This window comes from Labeo rohita, unplaced genomic scaffold, assembly GCF_022985175.1.
Source record: "Labeo rohita strain BAU-BD-2019 unplaced genomic scaffold, IGBB_LRoh.1.0 scaffold_141, whole genome shotgun sequence".
NCBI classification, from domain to species: Eukaryota; Metazoa; Chordata; class Actinopteri; order Cypriniformes; family Cyprinidae; genus Labeo; species Labeo rohita.
This window is the reverse complement of record NW_026127571.1, coordinates 17,740-43,013: the sequence shown is the minus strand read 5'-3', so window position 1 is coordinate 43,013 and position 25,274 is coordinate 17,740. Positions and strand designations below refer to the sequence as shown.

Below are 25,274 nucleotides of genomic sequence, written 5' to 3'. Positions count from 1 at the left end.
ATGTTTATTCATGTTTATTTTGTGCTGTAACTGGTAAAGATGAGGAGATGATCGGTTCATGTGTCGCTTGATCTGTCACGACACATTAAAGAGCCATGGAACCGTATTTGTTGTTTGAATTTCTTTAAAAAAAAAAAAAAAATTACATTTGAACACATAGGCTTTGTTTCATACCAAAAGTAACCTGCTTTGTCTTGTATGCTGGCACACTGTATTTCATGTATATAAACCATCAGTTGAATAGAAAGGCACATAACTGGCAATCTGGGACATTCATCTATAAGAAAAACACTCTCCAGTGGAGTGTGAAATTTGTGATGAAATGTATAATAATAATAAATACTTGTAGAAATAACTTAATATACCACCAATATTTTAATATTGTTTCTTTTTTTTTATACCATATGATATCCAAATGTGGTAACTACAAAACAGTTACAAACCTGTTGATGCTTATACGGGTCATTGGTATATGATGCAACGTCCTATCTTTGAATGGATTTCAACAAAAGTCCCAGAATGGTTTTTTGATGGTCACACCACATGATATTTCATAAAATGGAAATTATCAGACAAAGTTTGTTTGTATATTGTGATGGAAATATAAATACAAATGATTTGCAATTTCATATAGGATTACAAAACACATTGGAAATCATGTAAATAGTGCAGAAAATGAATCTGAATAAATTTAGGGTAATTTCAAAGATGCTACCAAAAAAGCAGTTATGGCCAGACAGTCACACAGATATTCTGACACTTGACACTATTTGAATAACAGAATTTTGTTTTTTAAGTTAAAGTGGGTCCATACATATGAGAGGTGCTTCATATATGGCATCATGTATATGCCATCTTTTATGCATTTAAACCATTTTTTACCTGAAAAAATGCAACTGGACAGAACATTTAGGCGTTACATCATTGTCCCATATCTATACGGGTCATATATGCTACTCAAATAAGCCGTATTTAAACGGCTAAACAGATGTTCATCATTATTGGTCAATCGTGGCATAATTATCTCCTTAACTCCAACACTGTGTCAATGCTACTTGAACACTCAGTAGTGTGGAAACACATGAACACTGAGCAGTGTTTGTTTTTGTTTTTCAGCTTGAAAATGTATGTTGTTAAACAACAGTACAATTCATTGAATGCACTGTAACCTATTATTTACAGCCTAATTTATGCCTGTCTGAAATCAATATGACCTGACTAAGGTCTGTGGATACATAATTCTCAGAATCTTTGCTTTTACTGGATGTTTTGCTAAGTGATGTTAAATTTGCAACCTGCATGTGTTGGTGTAATGAAAATTATTGAACAGCTTTACTGTTTTCATGCCTTTTAGGACCTTGTGAATGCTGAAAGAGACCTGACTAATACAGTCACTGGAATTTGCATCATCATGATTTGTATTTACTTGAAGAAATTTTGTCAGCTTTACTTGAGTTTTTTTTTTTTTTTTTTTTTTTTTGTTCAAACAACTAAATTGTTACTTGTACAAATTACTCAATATAGTTGTGTGGAACCACTTGACAGTCTTTTTTTTTTAAGTAAGTCCAACAAATAATTGTTTTGAGTGTATGAGAGGTACTTCATATATGGCATCATATATATGACATCTTTTATGCATTTAAACCAATTTTTACCTGAAAAAAATGCAATTGGACAGAAAATGTAGGCGTCACATCATTGTACTATATCTATACGGATCATATATACTACTGAAATAGGCCGTATTTAAATGGTCACTGATTAACTAAACAACTAGTTATATATTTATCTGGTGACTGATATCATGCCACGATTGTTGGTATGGAGATGAACAAAATGCAAAGAAAAAACTAAATTATTTTTTTTCTTACTATTAATATATAACTAAATTATATATAGAATATAGTGAAGATGACAGGCTACATGTATAAAACACAAGAAAGAGTATACAACTTTATTTAATATAAGTTATTTAACACAAAACTTGTCAAGCTAAATTCAATGACATCATAAAACATTAATTATTATCCTGATTTACAACTTTTCAAGGTGTAGAATGCCCTTGACTCCAGGAAAGTGATGTATGCACTTACGATAACATTTACATTTTCTTGTTTTACAATACCATAACTCCGGAAAAGTGATTTATGCACTTACGATAACATTTACATTGTCTTGTTTTACAATACCATAATGTGAGCTGTGATTTATCCTTGGTTAATTATTACGTGCTCATAGATTTGGTTCGTCACATATGGCTGTAGTAAAGCACATGATGAAGGAGTTGGAGAAAAAAAAGGTTTTTATTATAAATCCATAAACTGTAAACTCAGGAGATCACAGGAAAATAACAACTACACATTTCATAGACAAGACTGGGCAATAAAGTAAGAAAACACAGGGCTAAAAGAGACAGGGGATGATTGACTGAAACAACAGATGTGCAGGACTAATTAACAAATCAGGAAACTACCTAGTGAACACAGAAAAACCACATGTAAAGAACACCTAACAGGATTGATAGTCAACCCAGCATCCTTAATTCACTGAAACACTGTAGCAAAGTGTGGAATAATGCACGTTCCAACTGTCATTAAATATCCCAACATCATCAAGGTAAGCTGCTTTTAACTCACTTAAATCCTGCAAAACAGTATTTATTAGCCTTTGAAAGGTAGGAGATCCCTGTGCAGCCCAATAGCGAGAACTCATAAATGCATAAGACTTTTAGAGGTACGAAAAGCAGTAAACTCTCTGGATTCAGGAGCCAATGCTTTTCTTAACTTGTCAATAAGGTCTTCAATTCAGGGCATAGGAAAGGAATCAAAATTTGGATGCTGAATTTAAGTAATGGAAATCAATACAAAACTGCAAGCTCCCATCCTTTTTCGGGACTAAGACAACTGGATTACACCATTCACTTTGAGAAGGCTCCACAATGTCCTGCATTACCATAACATCCTCAGTGAATGCTGACACCATCCTTTCAGGAACACAGTAACTTAGGGATAGGCAACGTCAGTCCTGGAGTGTCGATGACCTGTAGAGTTTAGCTCCAACCCTAATCAAACACACCTGAGCAAGCTAATCAAGGTCTTCAGGTCTCCAGGCAGGTGAGTTTTTTTTTTCAGGGTTGGAGCTTAACTCTGCAGTACATCAGCACTCCAGAGCCAATGTTGCCTATCTCTGTGGTAACTCATTCTTTTCACTTGAGCATTAGGTTTCAACACAGTTTGGTGCTCAACAAGTGTGTACAACCAGGAGTACTCTTAAACAGTTCTGGATCACATAACTCTTCAATTAGCTTTTTCTGTTCCCTTAAAAGTGGTAAAGATTAACTGAGGACGTATCCTGACTAACAGATAGATACTGTTCTTCTAACTCCTCTTCATTGTCTACCAACCGAATCAAATTCACACTTGCAGACTCTTTTTGGGGAAACCATTCCTTTAACAGATTAATATGCAATATTCTATGAGAACGTGACTCACCAGGAGAAGAAATTTGATAAGTGGTAGTACCTAACTTCGTAGTGACCTTGAATGGACCCTGCCATTTACACCGATATAAAGTTGGTTCGATGTTTGACGTTTGACATTTGTCAGAGATTCAGCCTTAATTGGAAATCTTCAGTAGTTCTTTAACGATTGAGCACAATGACAAGAAACTGCATTCTAACTGTTTACAAATGTAGAAGAAAGCACACAATATGTTTTATTTGTTTTAATCTGCCTTAAGGTATTGTAACTGATAGAGCTTATAATGTAATAGTGCAGGATAGGGCCCGTCTGCAAAGTGCAAAACTAAGAGCAAAAAGCACAATTATTTCATCTAAATGCTTCACTTGTGAAATGTAAAAAAACATAAATCTCAAATTTAAGGGGTGTGTCTTATTACTGGTTATGAACATTTATGTATATGTTTTATTCACAGATCTATAGCACAACAAAAGTTATTGAAATGAAACCACTGAGAAAAAGCTTGACAAAAGCATGACAAAGATTGTGCAGTTTACCGCCCCCTAGAGGAAGATACTGAACTTGTTGACATTCAGAAGTTTAAATAAATTAATTTAGGATGCACACAGTTTGATATGTAAACTCCAGGTGGTGTGTCTTATTACTTGTTCAAAGAACAATATTTACAGCCATCTTTCACTATCAAATGTAAATCAGGATGTACCCTATTGAATTAAATTTGAATCTGTTAACACATTCATTTTTTAAACATACAGTATTTCATCTCAGTTTCAAAGGCTGTGTCTTGTTACTGGTTCATAGACGAACATTTAAATGTTGGTTTTATTCTCAAAACTATAACACAGCACATGATATTGAAATATCAACGAGTAGGTCAATCAATGTAAAGTACATACACTCTTCTATCTTAACTTCAAAGAATGTGTCTTGTTACTGATTCCTATAAGAACATTTTGATGGTGGTTTAGTCATGTAGCTATAATAGAACACATACTATTGAACATGAAAGCAATACATAATTTAGTTAAAAATAAATACAAGCTTCTATCTCAGCTTCAAAGTCTGTGTCTTGTTACAGATTTCATAAAGAACATTTTGCAGTAGTTTTCATTGTCAAAAGTGATGCAGAAGTCATGCTATTGACATTTAAAAATCACTTGTGAAACCTTCCAAAGAGTGTCCTGTGTTACTGCCCCCTAGAGGAACATACTGCTGTTTTGACTGAGATTGACATTCAACTATTTAAATAAAATAATTTAATAAAAATATTTAAATAAAAGAACATTTTGCAGTAGTTTTCATTGTCAGAAGTGATGTAGAAGTCACAATGCATAATGAAATATTTATGTATGTTTATTTATTTATATCTAGAGCTACATTGTATTTAGCTACATCGTAATTTGTATTGTTCCATACTCATATGATAATTTATGTATTATATATCAATAAAATAATACACTATATATGGACCGTTTTTTTTTTTCTCAAAAAACAAAAACAAAAACAAAAACAAAACAAACTGAAAAAAATAGTGTTATTAAAGAAACAAAACAGACCCTTGAATTTTTTTTTTTTTTTTTTTTTTTTGTCTAATAGAATTGGAAATTCAGTTTCATTTGCATGTGTTCTCTTATAATTCTGTGACTGAAACCAACATTAAAATATTCTTCTAGAAACCAGTATCAAGACACAACTTTTGAAGTTGTGATGGAAAACTGCATGCAATTAAATTAATTTATTGACAGATTTAAAATTTAATTCAATGTGTCCTGAATGACATATGACAGTGAAACCTGAATTTAATTGTGCATTTGAGAATCAGAAACAAGACACACCTCTTAAAGTTGAAATAGAAGACTGTATTGATTTTAAATTAATTTATTTAAATAGTTTGAATGTCAAACTCAAAAGTCAAAACAGCAGTATGTTCCTCTAGGGGGCAGAAATACAGGACACTCTTTGGAAGGTTTCACACGTGATTTTTAAATGTCAATAGTGTGACTTCTGCGTCACTTTTGACAATGAAAACTACTGCAAAATATTTGTATTTAAATCTGAAACAAGACACAGCCTTTGAAGCTGAGATAGAAGATTGTATTTATTTCAAACTAAATTATATATTGCTTTCATGTTCAATAGTATGTGTTCTATTTTAGTCATATGGCTAAAACCACCAACAAAATGTTCTTCCAGGAATCTGTAATAAGACACATTCTTTAGATTTGGGAAAGAAAACTGCATGCATTTTAAATTAATTTATTAACAGATTTGAATTTAATTCAATAGCATGTATCCTGATTTACATATGACAGTAGAACTTGCATGGAAATGCTCTTTTAGGCCCAGGGAACAAGACACACCTTTTGTGTGTTGACGATTGAAAACTGTATGCATTTTAAATTATTTTTTTTTAAATAGTTTGAATGTCAAACTCAGTCAAAACAGCAGTATGTTCCTCTAGGGGGCAGTAATACAGGACACTCTTTGGAAGGTTTCACACATGATTTTTTTTAATATCAATAGCGTGACTTCTGCATCACTTTTGACAATGAAAACTACTGCAAAATATTGTTTATTAAATCTGTATCAAGACACAGCCTTTAAACCTGAGATAGAAGATTTGTATTTTATTTTTAATAGTATGTCCCAGCTAGAAATATTTCATATTTTGGAAATGTTTTCAGCTGCAAGTTTTATTTTAGTTCCCATAATATTCTCTTAAAAGGTAGGATCACATTCTCTAAAAACTTTCCACAAATGTTTATTGATAACATTGCAAGAACATTATCCTCTAACATTTTAATAAAGATTCTCATCACACTAGATGTGGACTTACATTGCTCAGATTTTGTCACATTTTGGTTGGAAGTGAAAACCCAACCTTTGTTTGATGTCAAGCTCCAGCGTCTTTAAATAACTCCAAAAACAGCATTACCAGCTTCACTTATTAGACCAGATTGGCTTTATTTCTGCCATACATTTACACAAGTTTTTTATTGAAATTAACAGAGGTTTGGATGTTGATTGAAAGTAAAAGTTTAGTTTGAAGTCACCATTATGGTGAGAAGTGTTTGCTTTAGTTGGACAATTTGACTCTTTCCAATCTTTCCTTCAGCAAATGTAGCTGTTTTTGTCATGGCAGATGATGTTGATAACTTGCTGATGTTAATGATGTCATCATGTAGTGCTCTATTCACATCTAATGTCTAATCTATGTTATTAAACTCATGTTAGTGACTGTAGTAACGTGCTTCAGCAGTGTAAAACCCAGCAATGGTCTAATCAAATAATCTGTGATTCTACCTGTATTTTTTCCTTTTTTAAACACACTGCTCTAGAATCATTTTAAACTACTGAGTGCTTCAACAGACACAAACATCAAGAATCAGTGTATGAATCTCAACAATGGTGACATGCTTCATGCTGCAATGCATTCTGGGAGCCCGAGATGAGTTTTGTATGATGCAGCCATAATACATTGCACCATGTTACCATTGTTGAGATTCATATACAGATACTTGATGTTTGTGTCAAATTAACTTAACTTGTTTTAAAACTTAAACATCTTCTGCTGAATATCAGTCTTCAGAACTATTGAGTTGTCACAAAGTGCAATCAAGTTAGTGTAGATGAAATCGTATCACTATGTCATACCGTCATCTGACTACATTTTCGCATGCTGTTTTTGCTGTAACACACAAAAGTACAGCAGCTGGAGAAACATATTGAAAAATGAGGAGTCAGTTTGGCCAACTAAAGCAAACACTTCTCACCATAATGGTGACATCAAACCAAACTATTACTTTCAAATGGACATCAACAGTTAAACCTCTGTTAAACTCAATAAGACCTTGTGTAAACAAAGGTTGGGTTTTATACTTTCGACCTAAATTTGACTTCTGAGCAACATTTGAGTCTACATCCAATATCCAATGTGAAGATTCCCACTTAAATCGATTAGAATGTTAGAGGATAATGTTGTTATTAATAAACATTTGTAGAATGTGTTTAGAGAATGTTATTTTACCTTTTAGGGGCCGTTCAAATATCACGCCTAAAAACGCGTTGTAAATGCTAGGCGCACCGATCTTTCCTCCTTTCCAAAGCGCTCTGGAACTAAAATAAAACTTACCACTGAAAACATTACCAGAACATAATGTTCTCTGAGTATTCTTACAACATTAACATTTCTAGCTGGGGTGTTCTGTTATAGTTCTGTGGATAAAACCACCACCAAAATGTTTTTTTTTTCTTTTTTTTTTTTAGATTGATTTTCAAATTCAAGTCATTGTAACTGCAAAACACTTTTGCCAGCTTTGACTGGATTGTTGAATTTCTATGGCATGTGTTCTGTTATAGTTCTGTGACTAAAACAAATATAAAAATGTTCTTATAAAAACAGAAACAAGACCATGAAGGTGATACAGAAGTGTATTTATTTTAAATTAATTTATGTATTGGTTTATTTCAATAACAACTTTTTGGTGTCATAGTTCTGTGAATACAATGCACATTAAAATGTTCTCACAAGGAGCTGGAATAATCCTACTGCATAACCACTGGATTATGGAGTGATAATGATATTTAATATTGTTTTGCTTTTATTAATTTTATTTATTTAATAATAGTAATAATATATAACCGCAATCACATATCTTGTTTACAGTATTTCTTATTTAAATGCAAGTGAACTTTTTACACTCAGTTTGTTTGGGTAGATTCTATCCTATATGTCTGAGTAAAGAATACCTGAATTTATCAGCTAAGACAAACTAAAAAAAATTAGGTAAAGTCTACACAGCAAAAAGCCAAGTATTAAATGAACTCTCCCGGGAGTTTATTTGAGTGTTAAAATGAACACTGAAGCAGTGTCAAAGTTAATGAGGTAATTAAGTGATTCATTGAGTGATGATTGAAAATTATTGAAGACACCCGAAGACATGTTTACGTCACCATTATAGTGGTCAGTGTTAGCATTAGTTGGGCTCTTGACCCGTAGCTTTTTTACCATTAGCTATTGTTCAACTGTTTAGTTAAACTAGCCAGACAAGCCAAAGAGCAAAAGTCATGCAGTGGTGATAATTCTGTTTTAAAATAAACTTAATTTGAGCCACTGAAATCATTTAGAGTTCTATATCTTTTATTTATTACAACTGCCTTGTGGTTTCACAGCAGCAAAAAAATGATAAAGCCTGATTTTTTTTTTTTTACATTTTGAATGGACTTCTTACAAGCTCCTCTGATCCAAAAAAAAAAAAAACACTTTCAAAAGCTCTTCTTTTAGGCACACACAGACATCATGAATCAGCATATGAATCTCAAAAATGGTGACAAACAGCATATTCAGAAACAGATCAACTCGAAACATCATGGAAATCATCAGCTCATAATTTATTCATGCCACAATGCATGATGGGAGATATGGATGAGTTTTGATTGGCTACAACATACGTTTTTGTTGGTCACCATTGTTGTGATTCTCATGCTGATTGTTGATGTCTGTGTGTCTAAATCTAAAAATTGTTTATATTTTTTCTGGTCAAATAAATTTATGAAACACCTGACTGATTAAACCAACATAAACAAAATACAACTCACTTATTCTAATCATTACTTAATGACTTTGTCAAAGCATATTCAAAACCACAAAATCTCGTTTCTTCTGGTTTGTTTGCCTGTCATAACTCAATTACAACAGTCAAACAAAATCTAATATTAAGAAGTTACTGGTAAAGAGCTAAACTAATGCTAACACTGACCACTATAATGGCAACTTACAAAATTAGATTTTCTCCTTTTGGTGATTCTGCTTATTAACATCAGGCATCTTTAATAATGGTCAATCATCACTCAATGAATCACTTAATTACCTCATTAACTCTAACACTGCTTCAGTGTTCATTTTAATACTCTTGAGTATGGACTCAAACGAAGAACAACATTGACTGAGCTCATTTCAGTGAGGATCTGCAGCTGTTTCTCATGGTCTCCTGCATCACCGTGTAAATTACAGAACGCAACACAGTCAGTGAATTTATCATCATTTGTTCCAGATGGGCAGTACCAGGCGATCTCCACCACTCCATCCATCAGGACTCTGGTTCTGCTGCTGCCTGGGCAGTTCCTGTGGAAGAACGTGTTGTGTTTCTCATTGATCAGACTGTTCATCAGCTGAGACTTGGATGAAGACACAGAGCCAAATCTGAAGAAAAACACCATTGGAGTTTTTGATTTGTAGATCTGCTGGGTTTGACTGATGGTTTCATTGTTGGTGTTTCTGATCTTCCAGCTCTTGTTGATTTGTCTGAATGTCCAGAGAGGAAACTCAATCTGTTGTATGAATGGATGAGGAACAAGCAGAGGCAGAGCATACTGACACTGGGACAGTTTAGTGACCATCAGCTGCTTCAGGAAACCATCAGCACAATGAAACACGGCCATCTGAACATCCATCGAGTGAATTTGCCCAGACTGACTTGTTCCTTCATCAGACAAAAACATTTCTTCGAAAATGTCACACTCAGATTGAGATGAATCATCATGTCTTTGTTGTATCTGATCTTGTTCACTGGGATCTCTAACAGTAATGTATCTTGCTCTGTAGTCCATCATAATTAGTTTTTGTATGAAAGTCTGAATCAGCTCCTCTTCAGCACAAGACTCATTGGACTGTACTGAATATTTGTTTATCTTCAGAACATCTGCAGCTCTGAGTTGGTGTCTGATATCAAGATGAAGTCTGTGAAACAGATGCTTTATTTTTTCAGCTCTGACTTCTGCAGTTACAACGTCCTTGTTTTCTCTCTGTTTAAAAGACAATAAAACAATAAATTAAAACATAATTTAGCACTTTTTTATTCTACCTTTTTAAAAATAATTCAGTAATGAATATTAATACTGGGAAAAGTCACAAACAAATCTATAAAAATAATCAAAGCCTTGTGTTTGTACTCATCAAATCATTTCTGCATGAATGTCAGCACGGCAGCGATTATTTCAGTTCATCTTCATATTTCTTCATGGATTTTCTGTTTGTCTTGAAAGCTCTCTGTTTATACTCATTAAAGTCTCTTTTCAAAATCTTCAGTGGCATATTCTCTGTTACATTTTTTTTCTAGTTCTTTAAACTGTAAAATAGATGAGAATGTTTTATTCAGATCTCTCTCTTTATTCTTTTCTCATCCTCTTCTCTTCTCATCCAACAAAATGTGATTTAAAGTGTTAAAATTAATGTACATGAATCAAATCTCATGTTTCTCTGAAGACTCACCTGATTAGTTTCAGAGCTCTTTTCTTCTTCATTTTCTGTTCTGTTCATCAGTATGTCTATTTCTGTCTCATATTTGATCTGAAGTTTTTCTTTTTCTTGTCTCATTTGTCTTAATGTCTCCACTCCACCTTGTCTTGTATCTCTTCAGTTCATGTTCAATGCTGTTCTTCAAGGAGTTTCAGTTTGTCTTCTGAAGAGTTCTTTTGTTAATCTTCATTCTATTTCTCTTCTTCATGTTTGATCTAAAGATCTTTTTTCTTTCATTTGTTTACATTGTTTTGTCTTATTCAACTCTTCTTTCTTTCTCTTTCTCTCTTTGTCCTGATTCTGTCGTTCTTCCTCCATCGTCATCTTCATTCTCTCTTTCTCTTCTTCATGTTTGGATTAAAGATCTTCTTTCTCTTTCATTAGTGTTTTACATTGTTCTTCTCTCTTATTCAACTCTTCTTCTCTCTCTTTCTCTCTTTGTCCTGATTCTGTCGTTCTTCCTCCATCGTCATCTTCATTCTCTCTTTTTCTTCTTCCTGTTTCTTCATTAGTTCTTCTCTTTCTCTGTTCAGTTTCTCCATCAGGATCTTCATCTTGTTTTCTTCTTCTTCATGTTTGGAGTGAAGATCTTCTTTCTCTCTTTCCATTCTCTCTCTCTCTACTTTCAGTCTCTGGTTAAATTCATCCCAATCTCTCTGTTCATTATTTCTCCTTTTCTCATCCTCTTCTTCTCTTCTTGTCTTTTCCTCTAGTTTCTGTTTCTCCCATTCCTCCCGTTCTCTTTTCATCTCCTCCTGCATCTCTCGTTCTTTCTCTTTCATTAGTGTTTTATATTGTTCTTCTCTCTCTGTATATTCTTCTCTTTTCTTCCTCTCATTCTCTATTTTGTTCATTAGTCTTTCTTTCTCTGTCACATTTGTTCTGAAGTTTTTCCTTTTCTTTTTTCACATTCTCTTTTTCTTTCCTCATTTCCTCTATTTCATATCTAAATGTCTCTCGTTCTTGTTTCATCTCATCTCTCATCACTCTGATTTTTCTCTTGTTCACTTATTTCTCTTTTGAGTTCTTCTTCTCTTCTCTTTCTCTCTTTGTCCTGATTCTGTCGTTCTTCCTTTATCATCATCTTCATTCTCTCTTTCTCTTCTTCATGTTTGGATTGAAGATCTTCTTTCTCTTTCATTAGTATTTTACATTGTTCTTCTCTCTTATTCAACTCTTCTTCTCTTCTCTTTCTCTCTTTGTCCTGATTCTGTTGTTCTTCCTCCATCATCATCTTCATTCTCCCTTTCTCTTCTTCTAGTTTCTTTATCTCTTCTTCTCTTTCTCTGAGTCTGTCCATCAGGATCTTCATCTGTTGTTCTTGTTTTTCTCTTTCCATCTCTCTGAACATCTTACATGAGTAGAAACTCCCTCCGTTTGCTTTCACCATGTTGTCTAGATCAGACACCTGTGTTTGGTCTCCAGTCTGATTATTATTGAACACATGGAATCTGTTTCCACATGTTTCAATCAGGGTTTTTGATCACAGATCCAGCTGTTTCCAAACACTCATTAATGGTTTTCTTCTTCAGAAAGTCTCCTCTGGTGAAGAGCACCATGGTGTACATTAATGAGTTTTCACCAAAAGTTTCTTGGATGATCTTCACTGACTTTTCCTCCTCTTTAGTGAATCGACCCATCAGAATCAGTACGAGAAACACATGTGGTCCAGGCAGGGTCATGGAGATGCAGTGTCTGATTTCTCTCTGGATCTCCTCATTAGTGAGTTCAGTATCAAACAGTCCTGGAGTGTCGATCACAGTAACACGTCGGCCGTTGATGACAGATGTTTGTCTCTGACTCTCTTTAGTCACTGATTCAAAAGATTCTTCTGCTGTAAATGCATCTCTTCCTAAGATTGTGTTTCCAGTTGCACTTTTCCCGACTCCAGTTTTTCCCAGTAGAACAATCCTCAGTTCATCTTCACCCTCTGATGAACCTGGAAAAGAGGAAATGCATTAGTGTTTGATGAAACTTTTTGTCATGTGTCTAGCTCCATACTTTAAGACCCAAAACTAATTTTCTACTCATTACCTTGTGTCAGTAAATGTGTCTCTATTGAATGACTTTTCTTCATCATCTCTTCATATTTCAACAGTTTTTCCATTCTGCATTGTGAGGATCACTTGCTGCAGGATCTGCTCTGATATAGAGGATTTTAATGTTGCATCACTCCCACATACAACCAGATTCAGCTTTACACTCTCTGAAATTGATAGAATATGATGATTAAAACATGTTCATTTTTCAGTAGGAACTATCAAATATCAATATACTCACGCTTTTGTTTGTCCTGTTTCTCCACTGTGAAATGCTGTGAAGCTTCAGCACAATCCAGGTGTCGTCCATCATTCATCTTCTCAATGTCCTCAAGCGTCTGCAGAAGATCATCAAGAAAGCTGCTCGTCTGAAGACTGAAGTGTCTGTTTGCACATTTCTGAATGATTTTCTGCAGGATGTCAATGGTTTCAGTGGGCTCTCGTGTGCTGAGCAACATGGTGTGTTGATAAACGCGCTCAGAGAAAGAGAGCAGCACCTTCTCCACACACTCTTGATCTTCTGCTGAACACGGCTCATGTTTGAGGAGCAGAACGATCACTTGAGGTCCTGGATCAGACAGATGGACACACTCTCTCACTGTCTGTGTGATCTGATGATCTGAGATGTTGGTCTGAAGCAGCTGAGGACTGTTGATGATGATCACGTGTCTGTCCTTCAATCTTCCTGTGACTTTCTCTACAACATCTGGAGGAGCTTCACTGTGAAACGCTGCTCTTCCTAATATGAAATTTCCCACATGACTGTTTTCTGACACGCTCCAACCCAAAAGAACAATCCTCAGATCACTCACTGAAATACATGCAATAATGTTATGATCACAGAACAACACAGAAATAAAAATGTGCACCAGTATAACACATATCTGAGGTTGAATTTAAGTTCATTTAAGTCTTGAAGGTTAATAAACTACTAACAATTTCCACACATTTATCATCACTTCAAATATTTGTTTATCAGTTTATAGACTTACTTTGAGGAGGTGGGCTTTTGCTCTGTTTTCTCCTGCGAGGAGCAATAACTGTATGAAACAAAAGTCATACATTACATTTGACTTTCATCAGCAAAACAGCAAAACTAAGTGAAAATCTGAGATGCTTAGAAGTCATGTCAGAATAAATATGTTTGGAGTTTACAAAAAGATAATTTTCACTAAATATGCAGATAAGAAATTGATTTCAATACACATATGTAGCAGGTGTGCTTTTTAGAACGTATGTTGTGATTCTACTTGTCATGACCATATTTGGGTTTCCTGCGTGTATCTGGCAACCATGTGATTTGGGGAGTCAGCGCACATTGCTTCTTCCCAGTCTGCATGTGATTACACATGCACAGTAGGTCACAACAGTTTGTGTGGTGATTCAATTAGACCAGGGGTGGCGAACACCGGTCCTGGAGAGCCGCAGCCCTGCAGAGTTCAGCTCTAACCCTAATTAAAACGTACCTGCCTGTTGCTTTCACTGTAAAAAATTGCACTGTAAAATAACAGTAATTTACTGGCAGCTGTGGTTGCCAGCATTATACTGTTATTTTATACCTCTCTACCGTTAATTTACAGCTCTTCATTTTTACAGTATGTTACCGTTATTATACCATGTGGTAACTCTTTTTATTTTGGAAACCGATTGCTTCAAACCATTTGAGTTTTTAAGAAACTATTGTTTATATGGTGTTAGTACAATGAACTTATTTAATTCGAGTCCACTAAAAAGAAATATTTCTTAATATAAACCCGCAAACACTGTGTAAAAAAGTGTAATAAAGAAGCAATTGACTTTTACTCAAATCTTTATAGATTGTAATTAACTAACAATAACACACATTTATGTAATAAAGCGCTTAGTAAAGAGATTGTCACTATATCAGCAATTCCACAATTACTGTCTTTAAATAAAGCAGCAAAACATCAGTGTTTGTGGCTCATCATTGCCTGAAGCACAAGCTCTACTCTCCAGCACAATGGTGACCCACAAAACTAAATTAAACTGACAGATCTCTCTTGTACAAAAACACATCAGTGAGACACAATAAAATATTTACTCTCCTTACCAGTTAATGACTTTGCATAATTGTTTTTCTATGAACATTCACTAATATTTTAGTGAAAATAACTTGATTTGCTTGGTAAATCTGACTGTTATGTTTTACAGTATATTACTGTTTTTTTCTTGAATTAACAGTAATCTACTGGCAGCTCTGGTTGCCAGCATGTTACTGTTTTTCTACAGTGTGTTGCCGTAAATTAATTACAGTTTATTACTGTTAAATTACATTTCATGCTGTTTTTTTTTCCATCGTACATCTTTAACCCTTTAAAACCCACAGCAAAATCCTCAGTTTTAAATGAACACTTATAATGTGTCGACACTACAGAGTGTTTGAGTAATACTGAATTAATGCTGAAGTTAATGAGATAAGTATATGATTGCTCACGTTCTGATTGAGCATTAGTGATGAACACCAGCTGTTAACAAACAAAATCACTGAATGAAAGAAAAACACAAGAACAACTGACTTCAGCCACAGCCTTAGATGACATCAACTGAAATAAAAGAAGACATTAAATCTCTCAAGATCTGAATAAACTCCTAAAACAGCATTAGCAGCTTCAATTATTACCACACTGACTTTATTTCTGTCAGACGTCTACAGAAGAGAGTTGCAGAGATTTAGATTTTTTTTCTTTCACTACCACGGTGGAGATCAGTGTTTACTTTAGTTTGGCTGTTGAACCTTGACATTTTATTGAATATTGATGCTAGATTATAAAAAAAAAACTGAGCATACAGATGTAAGAAACACCACTCATTTAAAAAAGAAAAAAACTTTAGTATAATTTAGATACACACATCAAGAATCATTGTATGAATCTCAACAATGGTGAGGTTTTGTGGTGTGCTGATACCCAGCATGCATGGCAGCATGAAGCTTTCGATTGTCACCATTGTTGAGATTCATATGCTGATTCTTCATGTCTCTATTTGAGTATAAATGCTGCAGTACTTCATTTTTCTGTTGCTACATTACCAAAAAAAAAACCCTCATGCTTTAACACACTTAGTGAAAAAAAAAAACGACAACAAATAAACACACACTCAAAAATAGACTCCTAATGAGTCTAACAAGACTCAGAACCAGTTCAGTAGATGACATTCATGCCCAACTAGACATAGCTGACATCAACTGACCAATAAACGAGTAAACGAGGACTTGATGGCAAGGATTTCGGTGTATTGAGTTTATTATACAACACAACGCAGATAACACACCGCTTCACAAATTGCCTCTTAATGTATATGAAGTGCTTTAAGAAATTTAAATCCTGTTGACAGAATGGACTGAAAATGTTCTAGAAGAATCATTTTAAGCTATGATTTGACTGTGATCTTCACCTGTGGTTTTCAACATGGTTGACATGTTGATATTGTGTTCTCTCCTCGTCTCTTTCTTCAGTCTTCATCTCATCATCTTCTCTGACTTCTGATGTTTGTCTTCATCATCCTGTTAAAGATTGTAGTGATTTTCAGACAGTAACACAGACTCTGTTTATTTATCCAGACTATGTGAATCTCCATCACTGTTCTGTCTGTAGTTTGTTGTTCTGTTTTCTGTTTAACTGCAGTAGGTTTAATCTAAACTAGTAGACCGATATAAAGTTGGTTCGATGTTTAACGTTTGACATTTGTCAGAGATTCAGCCTTGGAAATCTTCAATAGTTCTTTAACGATTGAGCACAATGACAAGAAACATACTGTGTTCTAACTGTTTTCAAATGTAGAAGAAAACACACAATATGTTTTATTTGTTTTAATGTATTGTAACTAATAGACCTTACAATGTAATAGTGCAGGATAGGGACTGTCTGCAAAGTGCAAAACACAGAGCAAAAAGTACAATTATTTCATCTAAATGCTTCACTTGTGAAATGTATAAAAGATAAATCTCAAATTTAAGGGCTGTGTCTTATTACTGGTTCATAAAAGAACATTTAGATACATGTTTTATTCACAGATCTATAGCACAACAAAAGTTATTGAAATGAAACCACTGAGAAAAAGCTTGACAAAAGCATGACAAAGATTGTGGAGTTTTCCACCCCCTAGAGGAAGATATTGAACTTGTTTTGACCAAATTTGACATTCAGAAGTTTAAATAAATTAATTTAGGATGCACACAGTTTGATATGTAAACTCCAGGTGGTGTGTCTTGTTACTTGTTCAAAGAACAATATTTACAGCCATCGTTCACTATCAAATGTAAATCAGGATGTACCCTATTGAATTAAATTTGAATCTGTTAACACATTCATTTTTGAAACATACAGTTTTCCATCTCAAAGGCTGTGTCTTGTTACTGGTGCATAGACGAACATTTAAATGTTGGTTTTATTCACAAAACTATAACACAGCACATGATATTGAAATATCAACGAGTAGGTCAATCAATGTAAAGTACATACACTCTTCTATCTTAACTTCAAAGAATGTGTCTTGTTACTGATTCCTAGAAGAACATTTTGTTGGTGGTTTTAGCCATGTAACTATAATACAACACATACTATTGAACATGAAAGCAATACATAATTTAGCTAAAAATAAATACAATCTTTTACCTCAGCTTCAAAGGCTTTTTATAGATTTCATAAAGAACATTTTGCAGCAGTTTTCATTGTCAAAAGTGATGCAGAAGTCACACTATTGATATTAAAAAAAATCACGTGTGAAACCTTCCAAAGAGTGTCCTGTATTACTGCCCCCTAGAGGAACATACTGCTGTTTTGACTGAGTTTGACATTCAAACTATTTTAATAAATTTATTTAAAATGCATACAGTTTTCCATCTCAAATGCAAAGGCTGTGTCTTGTTCCTTGGGCCTAAAAGAGCATTTCCATTCAAGTTCTACTGTCATATGTAAATCAGGATACATGCTATTGAATTAAATTCAAATCTGTTAATAAATTCATTTAAAATGATTGCAGTTTTCTTTCTCAAATCTAAAGGGTGTGTCTTATTACTGATTCCTTGAAGAACATTTTGGTGGTGATTTTAGTCATGTAACTAAAATAGAACACATACTATTGAACATGAAAGCAATACATAACTTAGTTAAAAATAAATACAAGCTTCTATCTCAGCTTCAAAGGTTGTGTCTTGTTACAGATTTCATAAAGAACATTTTGCAGTAGTTTTCATTGTCAAAAGTGATGCAGAAGTCACACTATTGATCAGGGCTTAAAAACGAAAAAAAAAATCCATTCGGTTCACTCCAAGCAGAATTGATATTATAACGTTTCTGTTCTTGCGTTCCTCATTGAACAATACGTTCCGAAAACGGTTTTCTAGAAAAAATACTGGTTAATAAACGTTATTTTATTACACGGCGCGATAGATAGATAGATAGATAAATAGATAGATAAATAGATAAATAGATAGACAGATAGATAGATAGATAGATAGATAGTGTGCCTTTTAATAACATGTTTGGCATTATGTTTACAAATGATTAAAACCAAATTCCGTGTTCGTGTCATTTGTAAACTACGTTCTGTGTGCGAACTTCTTTAAAACCGAAAGTAAACGAGTTCACCTGGAAACTTTTCTATTTTTTTTTTCAAAAGGATGCATTTTGCTGTCATTTTGATTTTACACAAATAAACAGACATTTTTTTTTTTTTCATTTCGAATGACTGTAAATGAGTATTAAGGTGTTTCCGCTGCTGAGGAAAGAAGTGATGGCGCTGGCGCCTCGCTTGCTCACACAACATATCACTGCACTGTTCATTATCAAAGTAAAAAGTTATTATGCTTAGTTAAATGTGTCTGTTGTACAACAGCATATAGGTTAAAGGTATCATCACTTGTATAGATGCTGCCTGTTATTTTACTTGCATATTTGGACCCGACTGAAGCTTTCTTTACAAAAATATTTTAGCAGGTAAATCGCAAACAGGCTATGCCTTTCGGCTTTTAAAATAAATGTTGTTTATAATGGCACTATTTTATTTTACATGGCTACTTATATTTTTTATTCTTATTAATGCTCTGAATACCATTCATTTAAAGATTTGCCATGGAGTGAGGTGAAGTAAATGTTAATAGTGTTTATATGTACAAGTTTGCGTTGCAGTCCAGTGTGCAAGTGCGCAGCAGTTCGTGGCGCAAACAAGGCAGTGCGTTTTACTCAGAGTATGCATTTTAATACCTCTGTTGTTCTCTGGTTATCAAATAGTCAGAATGACAGTTCTTGTGTGATTGTTAGGCCTACACCCAAGTCAATGACTATTCTTTTCTTTTTGTATTAGTGTTTAAAATATTTAATGTACAACTAATCTAGTTATTTATATCTTAATTGATTATTATTATTTTTTTCGTTTTTTTTTTATTGGGCAACCAGGGCAGGCTGCCATCAAAATGACAGCCATCAAACCCTGCCAACTAATGCAAAGCTTAAGTAAATGTATGCCTACATAGACGAAAGCCCCGTCTAGGCTCTGCCCGGGTACTGGTTGTGTCGAGCCATCGTTAGTGTGGTTGTTTGATGAGAAAAATATTAAATATAGTTGCAATAAACGTGTTAATTATCCGTTTAACTGCAGCTGTGGAGGAGTATTATTCTGCGCAAAACTTCGGAAGAACTGACTGAGGGATGGTTTGATCCTTGGCTGACCAATCAGCAGAAAGGGGCGTTTCGTTCTGCCCATGTGTAGAAATCGAATATTCAAGCTGTTTATTCATTTTTCCACCCCTGAACAAAAAACGAAAAATCAAGCTGAATACTTGTTTTTCGTTTTTCTGGAAAAAAATAAAAAAACGAAAAAGGAGCCGTTTTCTCGTGTTTCTTCTTTCAATATTAAATCAAAAAACGAATGGACGAATGATACACGGATTGATTCTAAACATACCTTTGCACATGAAACAGCCAGGTGCTTGGTAACCTTAAGCTCGTCACATCAGAAACGGCTCTGCTTATGACGTCTGCTTCGCGGGCATTTCACGTTGTATGCGTCACCGTTGCATTTGCGCACACAATTTAAATTCATGTTTTTGGTCTGCCAAATTGATATAATAAAGAGAACGATAAAAATACCGTTATTAACCGGTTAATTTGGAATTTCTGTTTCCGTTTCTGTTCAGAACGATTAAAATTGTTTTTGTTTTTGTTTTTGTTTTTGTTCCTGTTCAATGTCATTTGTTTTCGTTTTTCGTTTTCGTTCCTTGAACCGGTTCAGAGCCCTGCTATTGATATTAAACCTTCCAAAGAGTGTCCTGTATTACTGCCCCCTGGAGGAACATACTGCTGTTTTGACTTTTGAGTTTGACATTCAAACTTATAAATTAATTTAAAATCAATACAGTCTTATCCTAACTTCTGGCCCAGTTCAGGGCTGGTTATAAGATGCTATTTGGCTGAGATTTGGGCCAGTTATGGCTCATGTGTGGCTCATGTCTGTAGTCCAGATCTGGGCCACTCAAGGGCCATAATTCTTTGCTGCACTTGGGCAGAGTGTAACGACTTGCTTGGCCCAGAGCTGGACCAGATGTCAGTTGCTATGTGAGAACTGATAGTATTTTGAGAATTCCACATGGGAACAAATAACCTAATAGTTCTAATAGTTTCGGGTTTTATTGTTATCATACTGTGTAAGCAAAATAACCAATGAGGAATGCAAGTCTGACCTCGCTCCTATCTTTTTGGTAATAACATATAACAGTGCACCAGGGAAGTGGGATGTAAGCCATTGTTTGCTCAGGCCGAAGGAGGGTTTTGACTCAGACCTGAGGGCTTAGTTGATCACCCTAAATCCAAAAGATTTAGCCCTAACCCCTCTTTGCTTCAGGGATAAGGGAGTTGACGTCTGAGGGCCCAGGACTTTCATCGCCGGATCTCGACGAACCTGAGCAAGCCTGCAAAGAAATGGTGAGACTGATTTGGAAACTCAAATTGTCTTAAGATCTAAATGACTTTTTACAATTCAAAAAAAGGGGAATTTTAAGTTCGCTGTACCGTTGAGATGTGAGGATGAGAATGGCATGAGTTTTAAGCACAGTTTTCTTTTATCAGAAAACCGCCCTCAAAATTTATTGGGAAGAGATTTAATGTGCAGACTGGGTATTTATCTGCTACTCTCTGCTTTTTACATTGCTCAACACATGTATCATTTGGAAGAGATGAGATGTTTGAACAGAGATGGTTTTGAGAGCCATAACCACTGCCTTCTACAGCCTTGTGTGAATATGACATGCTAAATGACTGTTGAAATTTGTGTCTTGTTCTCTCTCAGGTATCTCAGCAAGTCAAGGACAAGGTGAACAAACAGGAATATGAGAAAACCAAAACTATCTTCAGAGACTGACCCGGGTCTATGGAAAATGGTAGCGAATATGATCCTTCTGATACTGCTCACTGTTACTCTGGCTCTGACTATTGGAATTTATCTAGCCACCCAACATACTGATCCAATCAACCAAAACCTTCTGAGGCAAGTACGAGAAGTAAAGACAGGAGACGAGCACTGGCTGGACCACCCAGACCCCAGACTATGAGGCCAGTAGAAAGTCTTGGAAATGTGCCACAATTTACGATAGCTCGATATTATCTTTCCTTTGTCAACACCTCAGACCGGGCAAGATGCAAAAAAGCCTGTACAGCAGTCCATGTGCCTGACAACAAAGGTACCGGTATAGTTGAGGAATGTTATTGGTTATGTGGACATGTAGTGTATACTTCACTACCCCGAGGCTGGACTGGCACATGTGCCATAGTACAGCTGTATGGAGCAACAGTTGCAGTTAGACTTCCTGAACAGCTTTTACAACAACAAGCCAGAGCATCGTCTGACCAAGGTAAAAAGAGAAATCATGAGAGTGACCTCACTACAAGATCATGACAAGTGACAACTACGTTCCGAGAGAACATCGGCTGTGGAACGGAGCTGAAAAATTCTTCCGATCCCTGATTCCATCGCTTGGCGTATCCTTTCTTCAGAATGAGGTTGAAGTGATGAGGTATGAGCTGATAAGTTTCATGAATACCACGAAAATGATGATGGAGGGCATCAAGGAAGGGCTGCGAGGACTGAGGCTGACTACGCTGCAAAACTGACTTGTCCTGGACCAGATCACTGCCTCTTTTGGGGGGGTGTGCAATCGTGGGAACTGCATGTTGTACGTATATTCCAGACAAACGATGCAGGTGGGCATATGATAGACCAAGGTATCCAGAACATGACTAAAGCAATAACAAGGTTGACCACAAGGGAAATTAATGCTGATGATGTATGGGGATGGGGTTGGTTTAAAGGTTTGTTGCAGAAAGCAGAATACATTGTGTTAATTGCTTTTTCAGCACTGGCTATGATTCTCCTTTTGCTATGTGTGTGGCCTTTTGTAATAAGTATGATCAGGAGAGCTGTGAATGCAACCATGAAATCTGTGACTCACCAGAAGGTACTGCGTAATGTCTGGGGCAGGAACAAGTGTACAATTTTTGATGCAAACAATGAATTTAACAAGATGCTGAAAACTGAGTCATGTAGTACTTCAAGTGAAGAAGAGTAATAAGTAAGCATTGCATTAAAAAAAAGAGTTTAAAGCAGGCCATTGTCCGTGTTAATGCAACCTGAAAGAAAAGAAAGCTTCTTCTGTTTGAACATCACAGTGAAAATTGTACTTAAGATCAAGTATGACTTTCATTGTTTTTTATACAGCTATTTTTTTTTTAATATTTGCTTATGCTAAGAATACTTATTATGGCAAATGCTTCTTTTTCACCATTATGAGAGTGATGGTGTGTTTTGAATCTTAGTGAATTTACACACTTGATTTTAGTTATAAGGGCATATATTTTTTTTTATCATTTACGTATTATTGACTACAAGTGATCAAAGAATAATCAAAAAAGAGGAGTGTAATATTTTTTTTTTTAACATCTACTAATTACGTATATTACATATAACACATTGATTACATTAATATCCTTAAATACATTTAAGTAGCATAAACCTTCCTAACAATTATCTTTTGAAGTATAATCATTAGCTAGTAAGCAGCACACAGTGGTTGGGATATTGTGTTAGAGTGAAAGGATTTCTATAGGTGACTGCTGCATTGGTAAGGGAACATCTTAGAGGGACTGTGTACCAGGAATGAACAAGCCTTGAGACATCAATGGTTTTAGCAAGTGTTAGCATGGGGTTATGTAATACAACCACTTCATTGGTTGGATGAGGGATTTTGTTACCTTGAAATTTATATTTTCACTCTAAATACTGAGCTGTGAGCCTGTCTCAATCTCTTTTTGAGGAGATAGATAGATATCTTAAAAGGGTTGATAATGCATTATGATTCTATACAAAATGAAATATGCATTAATTCATGCTGAACTAATGAAGAGATAATCACGAGTTAATTACTCATGAAGAACTAAACCATTTATTAATGATCACTTCATCAGCAACTAATGAACATTCTATATGATTCATAGATTAAGTAATCAATAAATTGTTATTAGTTAAATGTGCCATAATGTATTAATTCCCTTATCACTTATTTTAACTAATAGTGTAAATTAATGTGATCATTACCACTAATGATTTGCAAATGTATCATTATGTTATGACTTTACTTGTTGAGGCACAGAACTATTAACTAATTGTTAAGTAATATGTCATTGTGGTTATGGATTTACAATTAGTTAGTTAGTCATGTGCCTCAACAAGTAAAGTCACAATATAATGATACATTTGCAAATCATTAACTAATGAGTATTTAAAGCAGACAACTGGAAGTTGAAGTACATAACTTTGAATACTGTGGTAATTAACAAATGAATTAACATCATTAGTTAATAAAATAAGTGATAAAGGAAATTAATACATTATGACACATTTAACTAATAACAATTTAATGATTACTTAATCTATGAATCATATAGAATGTTCATTTGTTGCTGATGAAGGAATCATCAATAAATGCTTTAGTTCATCATGAATTATACATTAACTCGTGATTATCTGTGCATTAATTAAGCATGATTTAATGCATATTTTTGTACACATATTGTAAAGTGTTACCAAGATTTGCCTTTCATTTTCTGTCAAATTCTACAATTTTCCTGTTAACTCTAAAGACTTTTTTTTTTTTTTTTTTTGATAAATGATAAAAGACATTTTGCTTTTTATCGTTATTATTATTATTATGAAAGGACACATCAGAAATGACAAGAAGCGACATGGGGGTGGGATCAGGAAAGGCCCAGAGTAGGGATTCATCAACATCTTTGAAGGATATATAAGAGAATATAACAATATATTCGCTATATAATGCATTGTGACAAATTGCCATTCATTTTCTGTACAAATCTTCAGTGAGATCTCGTGAAACTTGACACAGACAGAGTCTTGGGCATTCTGAAGAAGTATGAATAGAAATCTTGCTGTGAGATTTGAAGGAATTAAAATAATGCATGTATAAATGTGAAAGAGTGGTCAGTGCAATGTCAGACTTTGTATGAATAGAAATTTTCCTGTTAACTCTGAAGACTTTTTTTTTTTTGATAAATGATAAAAAAACATTTTGCCTTTTATCGTTAGTATTATTATGAAAGGACACGAAGCGACTTGGGTGTGGGATCTGGAAAGGCCCCGAGTCGGGATTCGAACCCGAGACGCCCGGAACGCATCGATGCTGTATGTTGGTGTGCTGCCCATAAGGGTATCAGCATCAATGTCTTTGAAGGTTACAAGGTCATTTTTTGTACAAATTCTACACTAAAACATCGTGAACACAGATAGAGACACAATTGTTCAGAAAAATAATTTATTGAAATGTTCATGGTAACTCCGAAGAAATTTTAATAATGCATGTAGAAAAAAAAGGAGCAAACATTCAGTGTTAGAATGTATTTTAACAAACTTTATTTTTTCAGAAAACTTCACAGTATAATGAATTCGAAAGTAATATAATTGTATCTTCTATAATGAACAATATATATACGTTTTGTAAATACTTTTTCCCTGTTTTCTAGCACATTTAAATTTTAACCGCTGAATTATAGATATTCGTCAGCTTTTTGGCCGCTTCGTGTCTCCGTACTGTAATTCCACTAATAGACGTGCAGGGAATCCAGATGGCGGCTCACTTGACCGCGGTTGTTGTCTGCTAGGCTGAATGTTTATTTTAATCAGCAGACGCCAGAAAAGACGCACATATATCGCAGAACCGGATGAGAACGATACAGAATGACTCCGTCAAAATGTTGCTTTAACAAACTGTTTTTATAAGTGTACAATTACACGAAACACTTTGAAACTGTTTGTCTTACCTTTTTTTTTTTGTTTTTTTTTTTTAATTCAAACAGATGAAATATACAATCACCTTCAGGAAAACATTAATAATGTAAAGAAGATAGAAGTAAGAAGAGGAAAAATAAATTACAG

General features: G+C 34.6%; 1 protein-coding gene and 1 pseudogene across 1 annotated transcript; both read right to left on the bottom strand.

Annotated features, from left to right (window-relative positions):
• Window positions 1–11,065: 11,065 nt before the first annotated feature.
• On the bottom strand, window positions 11,066–11,646 carry LOC127158243 (capping protein inhibiting regulator of actin dynamics-like). Its single transcript, XM_051101392.1, has one exon. The coding sequence runs from the start codon at window positions 11,628–11,630 to the stop codon at window positions 11,187–11,189; it is 444 nt and encodes a 147-aa protein (XP_050957349.1). The 5' UTR covers window positions 11,631–11,646; the 3' UTR covers window positions 11,066–11,186.
• A 103-nt stretch (window positions 11,647–11,749) lies between these two features.
• LOC127158241 (GTPase IMAP family member 9-like) lies at window positions 11,750–13,853 on the bottom strand (annotated as a pseudogene).
• Window positions 13,854–25,274: the final 11,421 nt, after the last annotated feature.